The sequence below is a fragment of the Sabethes cyaneus genome, chromosome 2, assembly GCF_943734655.1.
Source record: "Sabethes cyaneus chromosome 2, idSabCyanKW18_F2, whole genome shotgun sequence".
Classification (NCBI taxonomy): domain Eukaryota; kingdom Metazoa; phylum Arthropoda; class Insecta; order Diptera; family Culicidae; genus Sabethes; species Sabethes cyaneus.
Window position 1 is genome coordinate 131,449,090 of NC_071354.1, and position 20,940 is coordinate 131,470,029.

The 20,940-nt window shown below is 34.8% G+C and overlaps 2 protein-coding genes across 2 annotated transcripts in view; both read left to right on the forward strand.

The window, feature by feature from the left end:
- LOC128733453 (longitudinals lacking protein, isoforms A/B/D/L) overlaps positions 1-977 on the forward strand; it is a 79,728-nt gene extending 78,751 nt beyond the window's left edge. The window contains exon 8 of the mRNA XM_053827050.1: positions 542-977. Coding sequence (XP_053683025.1) covers positions 542-583 — 42 coding nt within the window. The 3' untranslated portion in view covers positions 584-977. The remainder of the gene's footprint in view (positions 1-541) is intronic.
- A 308-nt stretch (positions 978-1,285) lies between these two features.
- On the forward strand, positions 1,286-1,830 carry LOC128736004 (UPF0746 protein DDB_G0281095-like). Its single transcript, XM_053830489.1, has 2 exons — positions 1,286-1,328; positions 1,412-1,830. The coding sequence occupies exons 1-2, from the start codon at positions 1,286-1,288 to the stop codon at positions 1,828-1,830; spliced, it is 462 nt and encodes a 153-aa protein (XP_053686464.1).
- Positions 1,831-20,940: the final 19,110 nt, after the last annotated feature.

Below are 20,940 nucleotides of genomic sequence, written 5' to 3' on the forward strand. Positions count from 1 at the left end.
TTGATTTTCTTAACGGAAACATGCATCCTGTTTGTAATATTTAAACATTTGGAAGATATTTAAAATTAATTGCAGAAATCGTGATAACAGTGTAAATAATTTTGAAGAAGGTATTTTTTTGTATTTACCATTTTACTATCTCGTGACAGAACACTCTTTCGCTAAACAAATATTTTAAGCAGAGTAAGGAATGCGAAAGCAAATGTGCCAATAATCTTTGGAAGAAAAGTTTTTTTAGCTTCATTTGATATTATAAACACTAAACTAGGCAGTCAATCAATTGGAAAATGATATTAACAAGTTATGTAAATCTTGTGTTTCAGTTAAAATTTTACAGTAAAAAATATAAAATCATTCCGTTAAATAGCCTGAATAATAAAATTGATACTATTTTTGTAATATGAATCTATCCAACAATAAACATGTGTACACTCTTGATTGTTAGTTCAAACATTTTACTGCATCTGCTGATTTTTAATTTCTGGTGATTAACTACGTAATCCAATTTTCTCGCTGATATATATTTTATTTTATATTTCAGATGCGTCATTGGCGTGGCACTCCGATGGTGAACATCGCATAGAAAGTTACCCTAGCATCCAAGACAGTGCCTCGCGACAGGGTGTTTATACTATACTTGCGGACCATGCGAATGGGCTCATGCGATCTTTTTCCAAACAATTTTCCTTCTGCTGTGATAAACCGCCAGTGCTGTACGAGTGCTTTGATTGCCACAAACAATACAAAATCAAGGGCTCACTGCAACGACATCGAGCTTACGAGTGCAACAAGTTTCCTCAACAAACATGTCCATATTGTTTTTACGTGACCAAACACAGACATGATCTGAAAAAACATGTCCAACTGCGTCACAAGCAGCCGTTCGTCTGATTTGTTCTTTTCGGTTAATAGTTCCTTTCGCTCTTTTTGGTGCGTGATAGACGGTCATATACCTGCAACGTTGAAAGTTTCTACCTAAAGAAATGGCAAAAATAAAGTTTCAAAAAATTATGGTTTTCGTTTTGTCGATTCCTTTGTTCTTCATATGATTCGGTCCTCGATGACATGGTGATTGTGTCTGTTGAAGATAATTATTCTGTCCTTTTACTTTATGATCATTTATCCTAAACAATACTTTCCGAAACTAAATCAGTGGACCGTTTTATATGTGTGATTATGTAGTATATTTGTCTTCTGATTTTCGTTCATTAAAAAAAATATAAATCTTTATTGCAAGGAATGTTTTCGAAAAAGAAAAAAAAACTAGAGTCACAAAACATTACATATGTGTTATCACATGTACATACAACCGAAACTAACGTGCAAGAGTTTGTGCTAGTTGTTTGACTAATCAAGTTCAAGTTTTAATTGTATACTAATTTATTATTATACTTCTCTTTCCTGAATCTAGAATTGTGGACCGATTACTACAATTTTGGCTCATTGACCGATGACCTGTATGGTCGTTCAACAGATTCACAACGTCAGTTAAGCCATGCTCGGTTTTTAGCACGCAAGAACGGTCAGAATTTTCCCTGTCTTAAGTGCGGTAAATGGTATTCGACGCGAAGTATCATGCTACGCCATATGAATCATGAATGCGGCGTGGAGAAAAAAATCCAGTGCAAATTTTGCTATAAAAAATTTCGCCGCAAATGGAATTTGGAGCAGCATATCAAGCGATTGCATCTCAGTGAAAAAAGGAAACACCAACAGCAACAGCGTGAGCTGCTACAACAACAACGTGAACAGCGCGAACAGCGCGAACAACACCGCGAACAACAGCGCGAGCAACAATCACAACAACAGCCAGTGATCAATAGAAATTAACACTTTTTATAGTTTGAAAAGTCATAATCAGGATCTTAATGTAATTTTCCTGTTAGGTCAGTGTCCTGTTCACATCTAAAAGTGAAGAAAAAATATTTCCACAAAATCTGCACACTCTTGCGAGACACTCATTTTTAAGTGTCGCTTAGATGTGATTTTGACACAAAATTGAAACCGGTCGTTTACACGTATTAGTTTAGTAGTACAGTATAAAAGAAAGATCGATTGGCTAACCAGACGAACAACAATCAAACTCATCCTAAGTTATACCAAACTAACATTTAAAAATTTATTTATTTTCAATGAGCAGAATCTAGTAGAATTTATTTATATTTTGTTTTAGTTTTAGAAGCTTTGACCACATGAAGTGGGACTCACTTACTCATATACTGCAGAAATCTCTCTGTTAGTTGATTAACCAAATAATAATAATGCACTTATTGTGTACGTAACATTTTACTTTCTGGTCCCACTTCGTGGTTAGCTACACCACGTTGGTCAATGCAATTTCCCTTTTCCGTGTAGATACTTAAAACGCTGGTGTTTTTCTGTTTAGTCTGCAAATTTATTTTTGTAAAAAGAAAACTCTGTATCAATGAAACCCGTAGATTAAGTCGTTTAGAAAGTAAGATTATATCGTAGGACCTAATGACACGCACCGAAACAAGTTAACACAATTGAGCATGAGCTGGTTCAAAGGAAACGTTCTGAGGACATATACACATGTACTATGTTTATATATATATACCAATCAGTGCCAAAACCAAAGAAAACTGAGATTGATTCTCATTTCGTACTAGATTTTCGCGTCATAGAGTAAGTAAAATTGGAAACCCGTATACACAGCTTCATATAGAAGAAGAACCGCTTAGCAGGAACAAAAATGAAACATCAGTTGTTATATCTACTAAATATGCATTTTTACTTTTAGGTTGAGAACAAAGTTAAATCAAACGTGTTGAGTTAGTATTGGTCGATTTTGACCTAAGGTCGAATTTGATTAACCATCAAGGAAACGTCTTCAGCAAATGGTTACATCATAATACGAAAGGTTAATGCGTGAATGTGTGCATTGAAAATATATGTAACAGTCATTTGATTTCTCGTTCCACCGGTGGCGTTCTGTTCATGATTGTTGGTGGCTAATGTGAATTGACCTGTTGAACAGTTGATTAGGTAGTAGATTTACACCTCGAATAAGAAAAAGATTCAATAAAAATAGACCGACAACAATATTAACTTAAACTATTTTCGATGCTTCCAGATTTTACCCTATTGTCATGTCAAAGAAGCAGCGCTATAATTTTAAAACTTTGTATTAGACGGATAGTTATTTTTACGCAACCTCAGATGGGAAAACTCAATATGCATCAGCATGAAACTAAAAAATCAAGCACTAGTCGCACGTATTTTAAAAATGTATATGATTAAATGAAAGTTGCCATACGTACACATTGTGTTCTACACAATGATTGCTTATTTCCAATGAATCGTCTCATGCTCCAGCTAATTCTGGACGCTTAATTTTTTATCTAACAGTGCCAAAAAAGTCAATACATGATTGACAAAAAAAAGAGGAACACCAACAGAAGTTAATTCATCACTTTACTGCGGTCTTGTTTTTGTTTTAATGAGACTGTTGTTACATGGATTTTGTTTACTATACCATTGTCTGCCATAAAAAAAAACAAACGAATAATACAAACAATCAAAACTAAGTGTTTAAATTTGTAAACTTAATTAGTCAAACTAAATTACAAAATTCTCTCAGCATCGTTCTGTCAGTGAGAAGGACGCACGATTGAACAAAATCAAAACTAACACAAATAGAAACTATCGGCGTTAAACCATATAATCTTAGTTCTAGTAGTCATTTAGTGTACTAATCATCTCTAATACCAGTGTTTAACATTTTGCCAAAGCTATCACGCAAGTCGTTTATTTGTTTTTAATTACATGATAGGCAAAACCATAAAAATTCTCAAATAACAAACTTTTGCTGATTTACGCAAAATAAAACAAACAAAAATCGATATGGAACGAACAATACACATCTTGCTTTTCACATCTTGTTCGCCAGGATAAATGTTAATTTATATTGAGTGTTTTTTTTTATTAGCATTTTTGCGGTTTTGGGTTTGGTAGATATGCAAATGTTGTATAAATAATAGTTATTGTAACAAATTTTAAATAGATTGAAATTCCACAGACTACAGTTATGATACTTATTATGTTTTTAAACATAATATGCCAAACGTTCTTTGGAATGAGTATATTTATAAGTGGTGGACCCCTATTATATGCTCGCGAATTATGTTCATTATTAGCTCAAAATTAAGCCACAGATTTCGCTTCCTTTAATTATGGTCTTATTTCATTTGATGTAATTATTCTTAAATGCCTTGGACACTTTACTTTTTGTTCTTACAAAGTATAAAAATTACCTTTTTGCCGACCGGTTTCGGGTAAGTAGTTACCCATCTACGGGGCCGAGTCCAACTAATTATGTTGATGAGAGCAGCTACATACTTAACTTTGTTAAGCCGAAGAGTGGCGATATTATTGGAGCATCATTCTCGTTCATCAGTGGCCGCTCAGCTGTGAGGATGTGTAATGACTCCCACGCATTCAAATGTGATGATTTTCGTACATTTTTTAAAAGTTTAGCACTATTCCAGTTTATCACATGTTCACTGCTAATGGCATGCATTGCCACACTGGAGTCATTAGTACGTTTATTTTCGGTTGCTGCTTTATGTTCTTTCACGCGGACTTTAATTTTTCGACGAGTTTGGCCAATATATATCGCCGGGCAATCTTGACACTCGATTTGATAAATTCCCGATTTTTCTTCGGCTGGGTCTTTATCTTTCGTGTTACAAAGTAAGTCCCGTAGTGTATTATTGCTCTTGTACACTACGCGATACCCATGTCGTTTAAGGCGTTGCTTAATCGGATTGGTGGCTTTCGGGTAGAATGGCATGCTGATTCGCTGTACATCATCTTTCTGCGGTTGTAACATAGTGACATTTTTCCTGTGTCTCTTGCGCTAAATATTACAAAACATTTTGTGTGAGCAATTTTCTTCAAATGTTAATCAATCTCAAGAGAGAGTAATGATTATTTTGTCAAAATGGTAAGTAAGGTTTATCAGCATTTGCATATCTGCTTTCCATCTATTCGCGTATAATTGTCAAAGATATATTTCGGCATCATCATTCATGTAAACTGTGTGTTTACATGTGTGGAGAGTTATCTTCTGTTGTACTAGTATAGAGAAAGCAACTTTCACTCGGTTTGTTTACATCCTAAAGCTACACCCTTTTGAAAGTTGGTGCCGATTTAACTGTTGATTCAAGTTTCGTGGATGATGAAGCATTTAAATTTAAATTTCATATTTTCTTAAAAAAGAACAAAAATTGCCAAGCTTCTGTAGGGTCAAGGGTTATGTTTACATTCGTTATGTATGCAGAGTACAGTTGCAAGAGTCGATAGAAGGTATTGTGCCATGTTTTTTTTGTATTTTTGTATAAAAGTGAATTATGCTCGATATTTACAAGTCAATTTTTTAAAATGCGTTAAATCATCTTCCAAGCTAATTCAAAACTGTACCAGAAACCAAAGTGGAAACATTTTGTCATATTTACATGTCACTCTTTAAATCCAAAGCTAACACTCAGGCTCACTCCGCCACACAATAGTAGTCAACCTGTTAAGTAGGGTGTATTTTTTAATAAAATTTATAAAACCGCGTTATACAGTAACGATTAATTTTATTGTATTTAAAAACTTGAACTAATCCTAGAGAGTAAAACAGCTCAGTTTGCTGAATGGAAAGAGAGGATAATAAACAACATCATTTGTTATGTGTGTATTCGTAGATGTTTGATTCTATTATATACTAGATGATCATGTGAGCTTGATAAAAAAAGAAAAAAAATGCATACTAAAATTTGTGACTTCATGAATAAGTAAATTACACATATAAAATATACTAAGTTTTAATAAACATTCACACAGACAAAACGCCTCAACGAAAATTTTTAAAAATAGTTCTACATTTGTTATAAAGACCAAAAGTGGAAAAAACAACTCGAATACAAAATGCATGTATAAAAATAAACAAATGAGGCCAAATTTAACTGTAAACGAAACATCTTTTTGTAACGTGCAGTGAAAAACATATTTCTATTACAAAGAAATAGATTTGTTATACAGAGGGCAACAGAACATAAGGAGAATCTGCAGATTTAAAACTATTTTTTATACATACGTATTAATATTATATTTGAGATGCGAAAACATACAATATTTTATAAAATGTTTTACTAAAATTTGGCAGTCGAATAAACACTCTGATTGACACAATAAAGATACTTTTTAGAAACATCGATCTCGGAGTCACTCGGACGGCAGAAGTGTGACTCAGCGTAGACACTACGTCGGACTGAAGTTCAGGAGGCACACGTCTGCTGTGTGTGATGCTTATCAGATTTTTTTACTAGTACATTTTAGTGTGCAATTCGTTTCGTAGGATCCATGCTGTTGTAGTTCTTTTTATTGAAGAAGTTACTCACTTCGACAACATTTCTAATGCATGTTTTCTTATTTCTCCAAGATTATGCATACAGCGATAAATCCAGCTTCGAGTTTGAGAATCCAGCTTGGAATCAGCAGCCGAATGATTTACTAATTGCACGGGAACTGTACGAATGTAGAAAAGGTTGTGGGAAGGTATATAATACCTACGCAACTATGACTCGGCACATGCGGTTGGATTGTGGAATTGAACACCGGTTTTCGTGTGAATTATGCTTCAAAACATTCAAACGGAAGTACCATCTAAATCGACATTATCGGACGCACTTTTTTCGAACACCTAAATCGAGAAATTTTACTATTGAAGAACTCAACACCGGTAAGTTTATTTGCTTTTATATTCTTATTATTCTTGCATTCCTATTTATATTATATTTTATATTTGCTTTTATATTCAAAATGAGAGCGTCTGAAAACTAATTTATTTTACGTATCTTTCGTTTCAGATGAACGACAAGAATTGCTTTGTAGCGCAGGGGATAATGAATAATTGCAACTCAAAGTAGGCCACTATCTTTTATTATTAGATTCAGGATTGTAATATCCTTCACTCAGAGATATCCTATTTCTTCTGTTGAACTGAGGTCACAGGACACGATAAAGTTAGACAAACTCAACCATATGTTGAGTCGTTAAGATATGGTTCAATAGTCCAGTGTGTATGTATGAGTGAAGCCCATGAATTTTTCAAAATTTCGTTCGAAGACATTACCAATTATTATTCTTGTTTACGTTATAATCGCTTTGAATTTTCGCACATCCCATTGTTTCTTTCGAATTTGAGAATACTAGTTGTCTATTTCTATGATGCGATACATGGTTTTCCCAATAACTGACCGTTGGACGTTTTTTTACATTATCGTACAAAATGCGCAGAGCAATGCAGAACAAAATATTTGTGGAAAATTTTTTGATAAATTGTTTTAATAAAATTTTCCACGGTGCTGAAAAATTTCAGAGTAAAACCAAAAGAACGTTCTACGTCATATTATGTTGTGTTCAACAAATTCCATTTGGAGTGTTCTGGGAAAACAGAGGCCATGAAATGTTTTAAATATTTTTTTCGTTCATAGATCCATTAAATATGCTGACGTACAAAACTTCAAAAAACTCAGGGATACTTTGGCCCGAACATAGAAGACCTTGCTACAGGGCCCACGCCAGGAAATCCTGGAACTAAGTAAAATGTTGCGCATTCTATAATAGATGTTTCAAAACTAGTAACGAATGCTGTTCGGCCAGCTTTATATGCCCCAAAGAAAACAATGAATAATTAGCAGGTGTTTGAAATGTCCGGCAAGTATTCAGAAAATCATAGAGTACTTTGAGCTTTAGTTCAATATTGTCGTGCTTGTCGAACCGCACGTTTTATGAAAAGCTCATTAAAATACTTTTAATTTGGAATTGATGCCATTAAAATGGGTTCAATGGTTCAATAGTTACAATTTCTTTAAAAAAGAAAGGTTGGTAAAAATGGTAGTTTTTGGGGCTCACTCTGACTCAGAGAAGAGAACCTCAAGTGCCAAATAAAAATACGGTTCTCAAATTTACTGAAAAGGAATACGTACACAAAATTGTCATCAATTCGGAGCGCTTTTAAAATTTGATGTCTTTTTTTCATAAAATTGCTGAATTGACATTATACCCTATGACTGATATGATAGGATTGAGACGTATACGATGAAATTTCACATAAATAACTCAATATATTTTTGGCCTGATATCGAAATTTTCCCAGTTTCATCCAGTCTACCATTCTGCTCATCAAACGTTCCTCCACTTTATTAAAAATAAATTGAAATAATATATATTTGAAAAGTAATAGTTTTTCTTCATCTCAATTATTTTAGAACAATTTATTTTTTCCAAATTTGTCTACTTTCCAAATATATCTACCAAAAATTTTCGGAAAGGTCGATAAAATCGATAAATCACTGTATTTTGTAATGAAATTATTATCTCAATCGAAGTGTAGAAATCGATTTCAAGCGTTATCGTATAAGTGAAAATGGACCGAAAAATAGGTTGCTTGCGTTACATGTGACATCCCATTCTGTGAAATTTGACATTATTTTGCCAGAAAACCTGAAATGGTCTACAACCACGTGGCTTTTGTCTTGGCCTTTATTGAGGTCAGGCATATAATTATTTTTTTATAACTCGTGCACTATTAGAAGTCTTTGATAGCCTGTGAAAGTTAAATAATGGGATTCCGCGATTCAATGCTCGACATACCTCTCAGGGAATCTCTGTACCGCTAGAACCAAATAAAATTTTTATATCTTGAATACGTTGTTTTTTCGGTGAATATAGAAAAATGTTGTGTTTGCCGCGGACGTTTCGACCCGCTAGAGTTATGCTGTTGGCCAAGTGGTTGAAAGGAAAACATAAAATGGAGGACTAGATTTCGTAAGGACATAAAATGAAGACCTGAAGAGTATTATTTCTGTTTTTTACTCATCATTAGCGCAAGAAAAATGAGGGATACCAGAACTACTAGAACACTCCCGGTGCCGAAAAATCCCTGAATGCAATTTTTTGTAATAATCGGTCCAATAGTTTTTGAGGCTATAACGGAGAGATAGACACACACATTGCCATTTATATAATTCATATACTTCAATTGATTACACTTTTTTACATTGCGTTTTCATCAAACAGCGAATAAAAAACATAAGTTAGCTGGGCTATATGGAGTGATTTCAAAATGTAACACACATACTCATATAATACATACACATAATTTACGACTTTGTTTTATTAGCTCTAGCTTGAAGCGAAATCTTTGCTCGTAAGGAAATCAAAAACAGCAAAGAACGATAGCTTTTTATAAAATTATTGCTGACTTTTGCTGCAAATTCTAAGAATTATTAACAGATTTTTTTATTGGTTTTAATATTTGCTAGTTCAACAACTTCAAACGTAACTTTTCATTAGCAGCTGGTCAAGTGGTTTTGATTATAATTAATGTGCTCATTATTCATTGCATACAAATTTTAAGATAATTCTAGTCTTTACAATACGGTTAGTAATTGATGTAATTATTAAGCCATGTCAGATCCAAGGAAAACCCACAGCCTAGACATTAATCTATGATTGTAAATACTATTTATTCATATTCGATCCATAAACTGTTAAATGATTATATTTTGTAGTTTTGGTTTATGCTCATAATATTTATGAACATTTGTTTCCTGTCACATGACGTAACGAAAAGCTTCTGCCGTTTTTCGATTTATTAAATTGATTTTAATTAAACAGTACATAAATGTGAAGTAAAAGTGTATTGAGCGAAATTGGAGCAGATCAAATCATATTTGAAGGGTGACTATTTTTAGTTTAACAGTAGACTATAGCGATTAATTTTTGCGAAAATAAATATATTTGTACAGTGTACGTCTGCGTCACAAATATGTCTGATATTCATTCAAGAGAACGTTTCGGGCTGAAATTCGCTGTAAATAAAATTATCAATATATCTTTCGTGTTGGTATTTGGTACACTTCCTCGTTGTTTCTTAATGTTGCTACCAGCGCGGCACATGTTGCCCGTACACTAACGATTGCCTTATCTATTTTCATTTCAGATCTTCACCGGCAACCCATGCAGCGTATTTCTTTGGTACCAGAAACTGTTCTATACAGTCTGAACAAGAAGAGTAGCGCAAATGCATTATCGCCAAAACCGACGGTGGATCTCACCCCATCAACCACCATAGAAAGGGTTTTAAGATCCAAATCAATCGATCGTCGAACCTGTTCACCGCAATTCGCTCCGCAACAGCACCAACAATCTTCAGTTCAAAGCGATCTGTACAATCAGTATATGTATCAGCAACAGAAAAGTTTAGATGTTACAATGTCGAAAAATTATAAATCTATTTTTTATCAAGTGCCTGGTTTAAAAAAATCTTTCATGGCTGCATCGAGTAGTAGTAGTCAGCCGATAGGAAACACTGATGTTACTCCAGTAAGTTTGCATAAGTCATCCGTGTCCTTACGTTGCTCTGGGCCTGTGGAATCGAGGCGTGGTAATACAGTTGGATCCATATCTAGCTCGTCTTCTGGTAATAGTAATAGAGATCATATTCCCTTCAAGTGCCCATTATGTTCATTGATATATCGTACACAGGCCTTTCTCAACGAGCACATGCGAAAAGAGCATTCAGTGTTAATATAAAATAATCGAGGTATAATAATAAGGTTTCGGTACTTTTCCTAAATCGTATGTCTGCAAATGTCAACACACAGTGAATATACTCTCACTCAGTCTGTTTGCATCAAAATCTGTTGTTGCGAAAGATATTTTTGGATAGTACATGAGATTTTTTCTTATATTTTTATAGGAGCTTGCCTCAATGAATTGCATTTTGTGCTGTAAAAAGTGCAGGATATATTCGCCTTTCAAATTTTTACTGAATCCTGTAAGACATTCTAAAGTGACTCTAACGTTTGTTTAAAATCCCTTTGATAAATCTACAAAATTGATGTAGCGCGTTAAAAATAATAAACATCTGATAAAGCCGCGTGAGTTATTTTCATTCGTTATAATTCACAATCCTTTCTTCTGTACTCGAATATACGGATAGAGGGCAGATATATCTATGAGTTGGACTCTAAAAAAATTTCAGCAAGTATTAATTATCTGGTTTGATTTGGTAATGTTTTAAAATAAATGTTGCTTTAAATATTTTTTTTAGTTTATTCGTGACAGTTCTATAGAAATAATAAATCTGAAGTGCTACAGATCCTTCTACCTAAATTTTGTAGAAGATATTTTATTTTTGATTAGCTGTTTCAGTAATTTAAACCATGATTACAAAGATTAGCCAATTATGAGCAACTTAAATATTTGATACCATCGGTAACCATAGTTTTCAAATAATATTTTATGAAGCAGATTTGAAAAATACTTTGTGATTCTTTATTTCAGATTCTTCTTTCTACAACAGTTGCATTAACGATTCGCATCCACGGAATCCATTGAGCTTACTGGAAGAGGAAGTTTATCAACTGGGTAAGTAATAATCCATAGTCTTTTGTAAAGCATAAGGAGATTAAAATTAATTCTCATTCTTAATAATTACATAACCGGTTTCGGCCAAAGTTGTAGATGATAAAATTGCACCTCTAAAACAAATAATTGCATTGTAAATGTAATTTCATTAAAAAAAACTCAATATTTAAAAAATGCGCATTCTTTAAAAATTGAAAATTTAAAAAGTAAAGATGTTTTCTTATGAAATTTCAATATGGACTTTTCTTATAGACTTAGCAAAACTGTACAAATTACAAATACGCGTCTGCAAAAAAATACGTTTTGTAAAAAATTGCCTTAGTTGAAAATGAATAATTTTTCAAAAGGACCCCTTAATAACAATGAGAGATTCTCTTCATGTCTTTTCTATTTCGTCTTTTCTATCACGGGGCTACAAACGTATTTTAACACAATTACTTTGCATGAATCGGTTAGCCAGCTAATCGTTAAGAACACTCGCTAAAATGCATTTATGTTGCCGTAATAATCGATAGAGAGGGATACCAAAGAGAGTCTCTCAATGTTACTTAGCTCCTTTTGGAAAGTTACGCCAAGGACGTTATACTTATCGTCAGAGAAAAGTGACGCAGTACTGTTAAGTCACTTGCAAGGAGCTCTAATCACTTACTGCGAATCTTAAAATATTTTAGGAAAACTAGAAAAATTGCCCCGTGGAATGCAATACGTTTAATTGAAAAATGTCTTATTTTGTAGAAGTTACGGTTTGAATTTCGTCAAAATTTTGCCTGTCCCGAACATTTTGTCTAACCTCCGTATTTGCAATGTACATCTGGGCATAAATATGCTTGAACCGAAATTGCAGGCATGCGAGAATTGGTATCTTTACGGACAGCCAAGCAGCACTAATGGAACTCAAGTGTCTAAATGCGGCTAAATGCGTGTCCAAATTGATTTGTGAGTGCAGCCCAGCGTTAAGGGAGCTCTCGCCAAAACAAAGTTTTGTTACTATGGGAATCGAGGGCAATGAATCTGCTGACGACCTAGCTAGATAAAAAACGACGTAGCAATTTATTGGCCCTGAAACGTTTTTGTGCACCTCCACATCCGCCGTATCCGTTTAGGAATCAAGCACAGGGTTGTAGCTTGTAGACAAGCTGAACCAAGACCTGCCTAGATCTAGACCTAGACCCAAACCCTGCAGTAGCTAAAATACTAGGTATTCAATTTAACTCGTAGCGAACTACGCACAATCACGGGATTCCTAACAGGACACATCCCCGCTCTTTATCATTTAAAGAATATCGGCAAGGTATTATCCGACTCCTACCGCTACCGCTTTTGTAAATCTGAACCAGAAATTTTAGCGCATCTCCTCCGCAATTATCATAAAACTACACTCAAAAGACACTCGAGTGTTGATTTTCATGGAAAAATATTTATCTGGAGGACCGGCAGGTATGAAAGAGCCCAATTTCTCTTTTTCGTTTTTCAAGCCTAACGCTCTACTCAAATATTTTTTTCAGTTCAAATATAACACAAAACTGAAATTAAGCATGCAAATTACTCATAGAAAAAATTTGAGGTCGAACATTAAGATTAAGATGTCCATTATCTTCAAAAGTAAAAACGGGAATATTCACACCATAATTTTTTTTCGTAATTTCTCGGAATTCTTGTTTTTGAAAGATGATAACTTTTGAACGCATGGTCAGAATATTGTGATATTAATATCAAAATGTGGGGAAATCTGTTCTGAACATATTTTTTATATTATCAATTCAAGACAAATTTCGTATCTGGTTCTGGAGCTCCAAGCCGCCATCTTCAGACGGTCTTAGCCGTTAGAGAATGCGTAGAATTAAATAGGGTTTTTTAATTTCTTGCAAAAATACTCGATTTTCTACAACTATTTTTCAAATGCTATTCTGCTGGTCATGATATTTCGAAAAATATTTATGTAAAAGAACAGTTGCCCTTATAAAATATTTCTCTTGAGTCATATTGATTAATTGACCTGTGGGAAAAACAATAACTCTGCTGCACTGCATTTTCACCTGGAAATGCAGTAATAATTTTGAGCAAGTTGGTAAATCTCTGCAACACAGAATTTCCAATGACCTGACTTTCAATGACCTGCTGCAAGTAGTGCGGCATTAAGTCGAATGAGAGACTAACCTAAAAATATTATAATAAATAAACAAGAAAAATCGTAAGGATTCCGTTTACTTTTACTGTTTGATGTGATTTCGCGTTTTTTACGATTTTCGAATTAACGCGATTTTTTCGACGACTTTTGGATTTTGAAAAGCTTTTTTGATTATTTTTGAAATTGCGGTTTTTTACGACGATGTTTGAATTAACATGGGTTTTTACACCATTATTCGAATTAACACGGTTTTTTACAACATCGAATTAACGCGGTTTTGAACAGTTTTTTCTATTACGCGGCACGTATCCCCCGTGTAAAAAAATAAAGAGATAGAAAGATAGATAGAGACAGAGAAAAGAGGGAGAGACAGAGAAAGAGGGAGAGAAAGACAGAGAGAGACGGAGAGACAGAGAAGGAAGGAGAGATAGACAGAGAGAGGGAGAGCGAGAGAGAGAGAGGAGGGGAGAGAGAGGAGAGAGATAGAGAGGGGAGACGGAGAAGGAGAGAGAGGGAGAGAGAGAGTTACATGATAGAGAAGTGAAAGAGAAGAGAGTAATGGAGAACGAGAAAGAAAGAGTGTTTTATGATAGATAATGAAAGCGAAATTTACGAAAATAATATCGTCAAGCATACTTCCGTCGTTCTTTAAAATTACTATCGTAGCAAGTACAATCGCAAGTCATATGCAAATGCCATACGGACGATACGATAGTAAATTTGGGTTAACCCATTCGCTTAAGGCGCATTTATGTTCTTTTTTTAAATTATAATTTAAGCTATATCCCATTTTCTGGTTTCGTTTCGGGTGGTAGCGCTGCCGCTTTTCCAATGCTCAATTCCAGAATTACCGCGCACTTGCAGTCTGGTGAATTCCTATCGGCAAGCCATGCTCTAAAATAATAACAGAGTCATATAAATTAGTGTTAAGAACACATTCACATTAAGTTGACACAATGTGTAACTATTCGCGTTACTAAAAATTATGATTATTTTTTTCACAGATGCCTGGAACGATTTCCATGGTTTTAGCAGTACAAAAAACGTTTTTTATCTGTTAACTTTTTGGCGAAAAACAAGTCCCATCCTTGGTCTTAAATTAAATAACGCCTTTACTAGGAAATGTGTAGCATAAAAATCGACATTCAAATATTTGTATTTTATGTCGTGGTACAATTTATTCAAGAATTTAAACGCACCTACATTTATCGAACCCTCAGAGAGTTTTTTTAGATACCTACTTGTTTCCATTTTTATTAAACCATGAAATACGCATATTTCAGGTTTCGGTAGCAGTTTCTTCAACGCATCGGATTCACCGCCGGTTTCACTGTTGTGGCGACCACCAAACCGGGGTCGGCTGCCAAGGAGTAACATTGGAGATCGTTTCTACTGCGATGTATGCCCCAACCGGTCGTACACAATGAAAGAGAACCTTATGCGCCATAAACGAGTTGAGTGTCAGAAGGAACCGCAAATAGCGTGCCCACTTTGTGATAAAAAGTTTTATTACGCCTCACAGCTATCCCTTCATTCCAAGCACCATCAGCAGTTTGGTGTTTAGAAAGTGCAATGAATACAACTGATGAGAATACGAAGTATACGATTTAAAGGCTGATAATTTTACGATAAATTCAGTGATTCTGTGCAAAAAGCCAAGACTAATAAAAAAAAATAATACTTAAAAGATCTGTGCTTCCTGGTTTTCGAATATTTTAAGCTATTTTTTACTCTTTTTCATTTCGATGTTTATGTAAAATTATTCTTTAGTTACACGCTTGACAACCGATAATGCGAAACTATTCTGCTGTTTTGTTTTGCAGCCCATGTCACCTACATATTTGAAGATGAGTGGACAAACGCAACGTTTCAGAAGTTATCAACGCTGGTGGACGAGTTGGGGCGGTTTATATGTCCCCGACTTCATTGTAACAAAGGTTACAAGCATGCTCGCTCACTTCAACGGCATATCAAGTAAGTTATAGACATTGTCAGTTGTGTTCAGTTGTACTTTGGCTCCCTAGTCTTTTTTGGCCAAACAAATAAATAAAATAAAATAAACCTTTCTACTTTGGCTTAATCAAACCTTTACTGCCTGTGTGATAAGAGGAAACATGCACCTTCCTCAGATATTGGCACCATTTTGATTCAATACTCATTTTTAAAAAATGCGTATTAATTTTCATGGGCATTATGATTGAAAATTGTATCTCGAAAACTATAGATTGCTCAAAAGGTATATCTAGAGATGAGTTGTTGAAAACTGATTTCTAAACATGAAATTTTTTAAATGCTTTGAATATATCTATACCTATAAAAACGGATTTCTGTCTGTCTGTCCCTATGTTCCTTATAGAATCGAAAACTACTGAACCGATCAGCGTGAAAATTTGCATGTAGAGGTTTTTGGGGCCAGGGAAGGTTCTCTCGATGGCAAAAGACTCCTCCCCCTACTAAGAGGGGGGCTTCCATACAAATCTATGCCTATAAAAAGGGATTTCTGTCTGTCTACCCGAATGTTCCTTATAAAATCGAAAACTACTGAACCGATCGGCGTGAAAATTTGCATATATGGGTTTTTGGGGCCAGGGAAGGTTCTTATGATGGTTAGAGACTCCTCCCCCACTAAGAGAGGGGGCTCCCATACAAATGAAACACAAATTTCTGCATAATTCGAGAACTAATCAAGCAAATGGAACAAAATTTTACATGTGGGTGTTTTTGGTGATAAGAATTTTTTCTATGGTGAATTGAGACCCCTCCCCACTTTAGGAGGGGGGGCTCCCATACAAATGAAATACAAATGTCCTCATAACTCGAGAACTAATCAAGCAAATGGAACCAAATTTAGCATGTGGGTGTTTTTGTAGGCAATTTTTTACTATGGTGAATTGAGATCCCTCCCTTCTTTAGGAGTACCGCCATCCGGGGTGAGATTGTGCCACGGGGGTGAGATTGTGCCAAAAACCAAAAATGTTTATTTGTGAAAATTTATTATATCTGTAGAAACTGGTGACCTAAATTCAAAATGATCATGAACATAACATATTTATTCATAACTTAGAATGGAACGCGATAATATTAGCAAATTATTTAGCCTAAACAGTGTTTCAAAGTTCGCGATCAAAAATACTCGGAAATAACGCTTGTAAAAAATGTCCCGCATAAACCAACCCAAACAAGAAATCGCATCAACTTGCTATTTTGAAGGTATATAAACTAATCATTTACAATGCATTGAAAAGTCATTAGGTGTTGGATAAGTTTTGATTACGAAACTAATATTTTTCGAAACTTTGTACTTTTCGAGCTTCATGGGAGTGAGATTGTGCCAAGCCATAATGATCGATCTATTTTGTGGATTTCACATACACAACAAAAATACGTCAGTATACACCAGTACACTCACATTTTTACTATTGAGCACAATATTTTGACAGATTAGATTGCATCATCCATTTTGGAGCAAACAGCATCATAGGTCTGCTAAATAATTTAAACTAAGTTTTACTTTTTCCCTGGAAATTTCAGATGCTTTGAATAAACACTCTAATATAAGACGAATATATTATACCGTGTATAAACGCCAGTTTCAAGGAGGGGGAGGGGATGGTATGGGCCACATGTTCTGCGGCCGCGGGTTCTCGAACGAAGTAATGGTTACTGATGATCAAATAGGTATGCCCCCTTAGAACACACCCCTTCATGTATCTCCCCTTGTTAACCCTAGAAACGCTACTGGCTATATAAAGGCTGTCCATTGACTACGAACTCATTTTCAGTTATTTCAAACCTCCCCGGGTTATTTTCGTTCATACTTTTTGTATGATGCGTTGTTTTTGGCCGACCCCCTGTCCCTAATAGTCCACCTAGTTCATGGACGGCCCCATATGAACTACTTTATACTAATACTAGAAGATCCGGCAAACTTCGTACTGCCACAAATTGGGCTAAATATACGATATGTAAACTTCAGATGAACTCCTGCTGCGTTTTAGAAAAAGGGATATTTTCTATGTATAAGTCAAGTTTTGCCGTTGTCTAAGGAGTTCTGCGCTGGGTTTATTAAACGTTGGGATTTCAGAGAATGTCTAAATTTAACAACTGTATTAAGTCATTAGTAAGAAATGCATATCGGTGTTAAAGTTGGTTTGCCAATCCCCGCAATATCAACAGTCGTGTTTGTGGTAGTTGCATTGAGTCTTGTTTTAAAAACTCTGCTGGTTAAAAATAGTAATACTGGATGTTAATATATTTGTTGTAAAATTTGGTACGACGGCTAATATCGTCTGCTGCAACTTTGGAATTTCTCGATAATTTAAGGGCCAATTTTATATTCTGATATGTATTCAATATCAATAGTCATCAGATTTTTATTTTTTTGATTCATAAATCTATTGATAAAAATTACCCAAAGGAATTGCATTGCTGAATCTCGATAACTGTTATTCTCAATTCTCAAAACAAACTAAATTTTATTATTCCACAAAATCAATTGATCGCTGTATTGTTCCTTTGGTAATTCACGCACTAAAACAATTTAACATAAAAGCGTCATTTTATAAACCTTTTTACACTTCTAAAGAGTCTAATACGAAATGAAATTGACTGAAAGTTAAATACGATTGTTTTTTGTTTTGATTATAGTCACTTTAACCAGCTTGAGTCATTCGTAACTTCTGCGGGGTTGGGATTTGAAACCGGGTCCTCGGCGTGAAAGGCGTGAATGCTAACCACTACGCCGGGACTGATCCCTTAAATACGATGTATAATAGTTGCTTCGTTCACTATTTTTTTAAAAATTCTAAATCATATGCTCTTACTGTTAATTTATTAGCTTGATATTCAGTTAAACCGAATGTGCTCATAATCCGTTAACATATGCAAAATGTATTCTTCATTTGACGATTGGGAAGTGGCAATTTAGTGAATTTAGTGCTTAAACCAGCAGTGCAAAAGCACTGGATCTTCTGGCTACGCATCCGTTGCAAAAAGGAATAAAAATGAATCGTGTTTGTTTTATAAATTTGATAAATGAATGAACGAATGAATGAAATTAACGAATTTTATTGCTAACACTTTAGGCTTGAGTTTAGGTTGATTAATAAGTTGGACCTATTGATTGTTTATTTTCTGAAATTGTAAACCCCCAAAATGTTTAATAGCATTATTAGATGTGGCGATTCCAATGAAGGTAACCACGTGTTTGTTTGAATACGACAACGGTGCTGCAAAAAATCGTACGATGATCATAGCAGCCAACGACATGGCGCATACAATGCGTTGCGGGTTTTATATGGAAAACTAATTTTTCGAGTTTTCCTATCTTCCGAGTAAATTTTTCAACTTTTCTCGCCGTAAAAACATAGCGGTGGTGGAAACGAACACAATAAAGAAAAGACGGCTCAAATCGGAGGCTCCGTTCTCAAGTGATGCGCGGTCGAACTTTTTCACTTCCATTTTTATATATAAGATTTATGTGTATTGTTTATAAACATGCTAATGTTCACTGTTTAGGTTTTTAGCTTAACTGTATGTTTTTGGCACAATGTCACCCCCTAGAAGCGGTGAGATTGTGCCAAAGTTCAAGCACTTCCAGTAAAATTAGGTTTCATTGTAACTAAACCATCTCTATGGTAGTTGTTGATTGAACAATTTAGTATATATTGACAGGTTTGAAATCAACTTAGTTCCTAAATTGTGTGTATACTGAGCTAAAGAACAAAAACATATGCTTTTTTGGCACAATCTCGCCCCGGATGACGGTAGTTAGGAGTTAAAATAACAAATTTACTCCTAACATACTATATACCTAGGACTGACGGTTTTAGCGTTATTACTTTTGTCCACCTAGATTTGGGTTTCATCCCACAGTGCATCGTGCCCAGTAAGGGAATGCGCGCACAAAATTTTAATCAGATTACATAAATGTCACAAAAATACCCAAGCAACAACGTGAGTTTTATTATACTCTAATGGTGGTCTTCAAGACCAATTTTGGTCTTAAATGCCACCATAAGAGTGTAATAAAACCCAAATTGTTACTTGGGTAGCCAGAGATATGAAATGATTTTGATAGCTTTAAACAACACAGAGTAGCAAACTTGAACTTCGTTTTTCCCGAAATTAGAAATTTGTTGCTCGGTTCGGTCTGGCTTAACACCGACCATCTCATGTATAAACAAAACATATATATTTAACATATCAGTGTGCTCATAAAATGCGAAATGTTTGAAAAAAAAAAAGAATTTTTATTTCACAATGTCAATTTTTTTTTTCTTGTTTGTTGCCAATTGTAACTGAACAATTACATAACTAGTTTAATGTATTAATTTTACGTATTGGTATTTTTATTCTTTTTCTAGTTTCGAGTGTGGTGGTATGAAAAAATTTCGATGCGACTACTGCGGGAAGGCGTTTTCCCAGATTACACCGATGAAGAAGCATGTTGAGATTTGTGGATCTAGCACAGGATTCTTATGAACGAGTCTTCGCTACGGAGGCGCTGGATATTGTATCCTATTTTAAAATGGATGTCACAACCAGGGTCCGGCATCGTCGAAACAAATAAATGAAGCTGACTTTCTCTTAACTTCGCTTCATCATGAAGCGACTTCTTCATTTGTTGAACAGAACGTTTCAAGCAAGCTTCAATTGAAGTTGGTGACTGTTTCAATGGACGACGACTGAAAGTCAGGCACGTTTTGTCGATATTGAATGGGTTAATTTAATAAGCGTTGCATTATAAGAAATGTTACTCAAATTCAATTTATTTGCATTCAAAATTGTTGGCCTGCTTCTGAATGTTTGATAAAAAAGTACAAATGAAAAGTTAAAACCGATAGTCATGATGAAGTGAAACCCTTCTCACTGACGCTGCCTGAAGCCAGCCTGAAAGCGAAGCGGTGCTGCTTCAGTTAAAACCGAAGTTTCACTGCTTCATTGTTGTGTGACGTATGCAATTGAAAGTGACGTTGTCGGGCCCTGTTCACAGCTTGAATATTCTGTAAATGATGAATACAGAATGTTACTTGAAGTGGACATGATCTAATAAGTGTAGTTTGATAAGAAACACTGTTAATGTGTTGTTCAAGGTGAGTTAAAATAGGTGATCTAGTTTTCACAGTTTGTAGAAGAGAAGTGCGCGGAACGATTGGTTAGCAACCATCGACGTTGTTTATACATTCAACAGTTTCCGCATTGAAAATTTCGGTGGTCGTCAAGAGTAACCCAGCGGGGGTGAAAAACAAATTTGAACATCAGAAAACCTCTCTTGACTAACCTTGGTGTTGTTCTGTCAGTATTACTAAAATAGAATAAAATTTGAAACCCATGAAACTATATTGAATATATTGATGTTCTTATTT

Coding starts and splice junctions, on each gene's coding strand:
- LOC128736004 (XM_053830489.1), top strand. CDS start 1,286: ATGTGTTATCACATGTACATACAACCGAAACTAACGTGCAAGA. Junction 1,329..1,411: donor ACCGAAACTAACGTGCAAGA/GTTTGTGCTAGT, acceptor TCCTGAATCTAG/AATTGTGGACCGATTACTAC.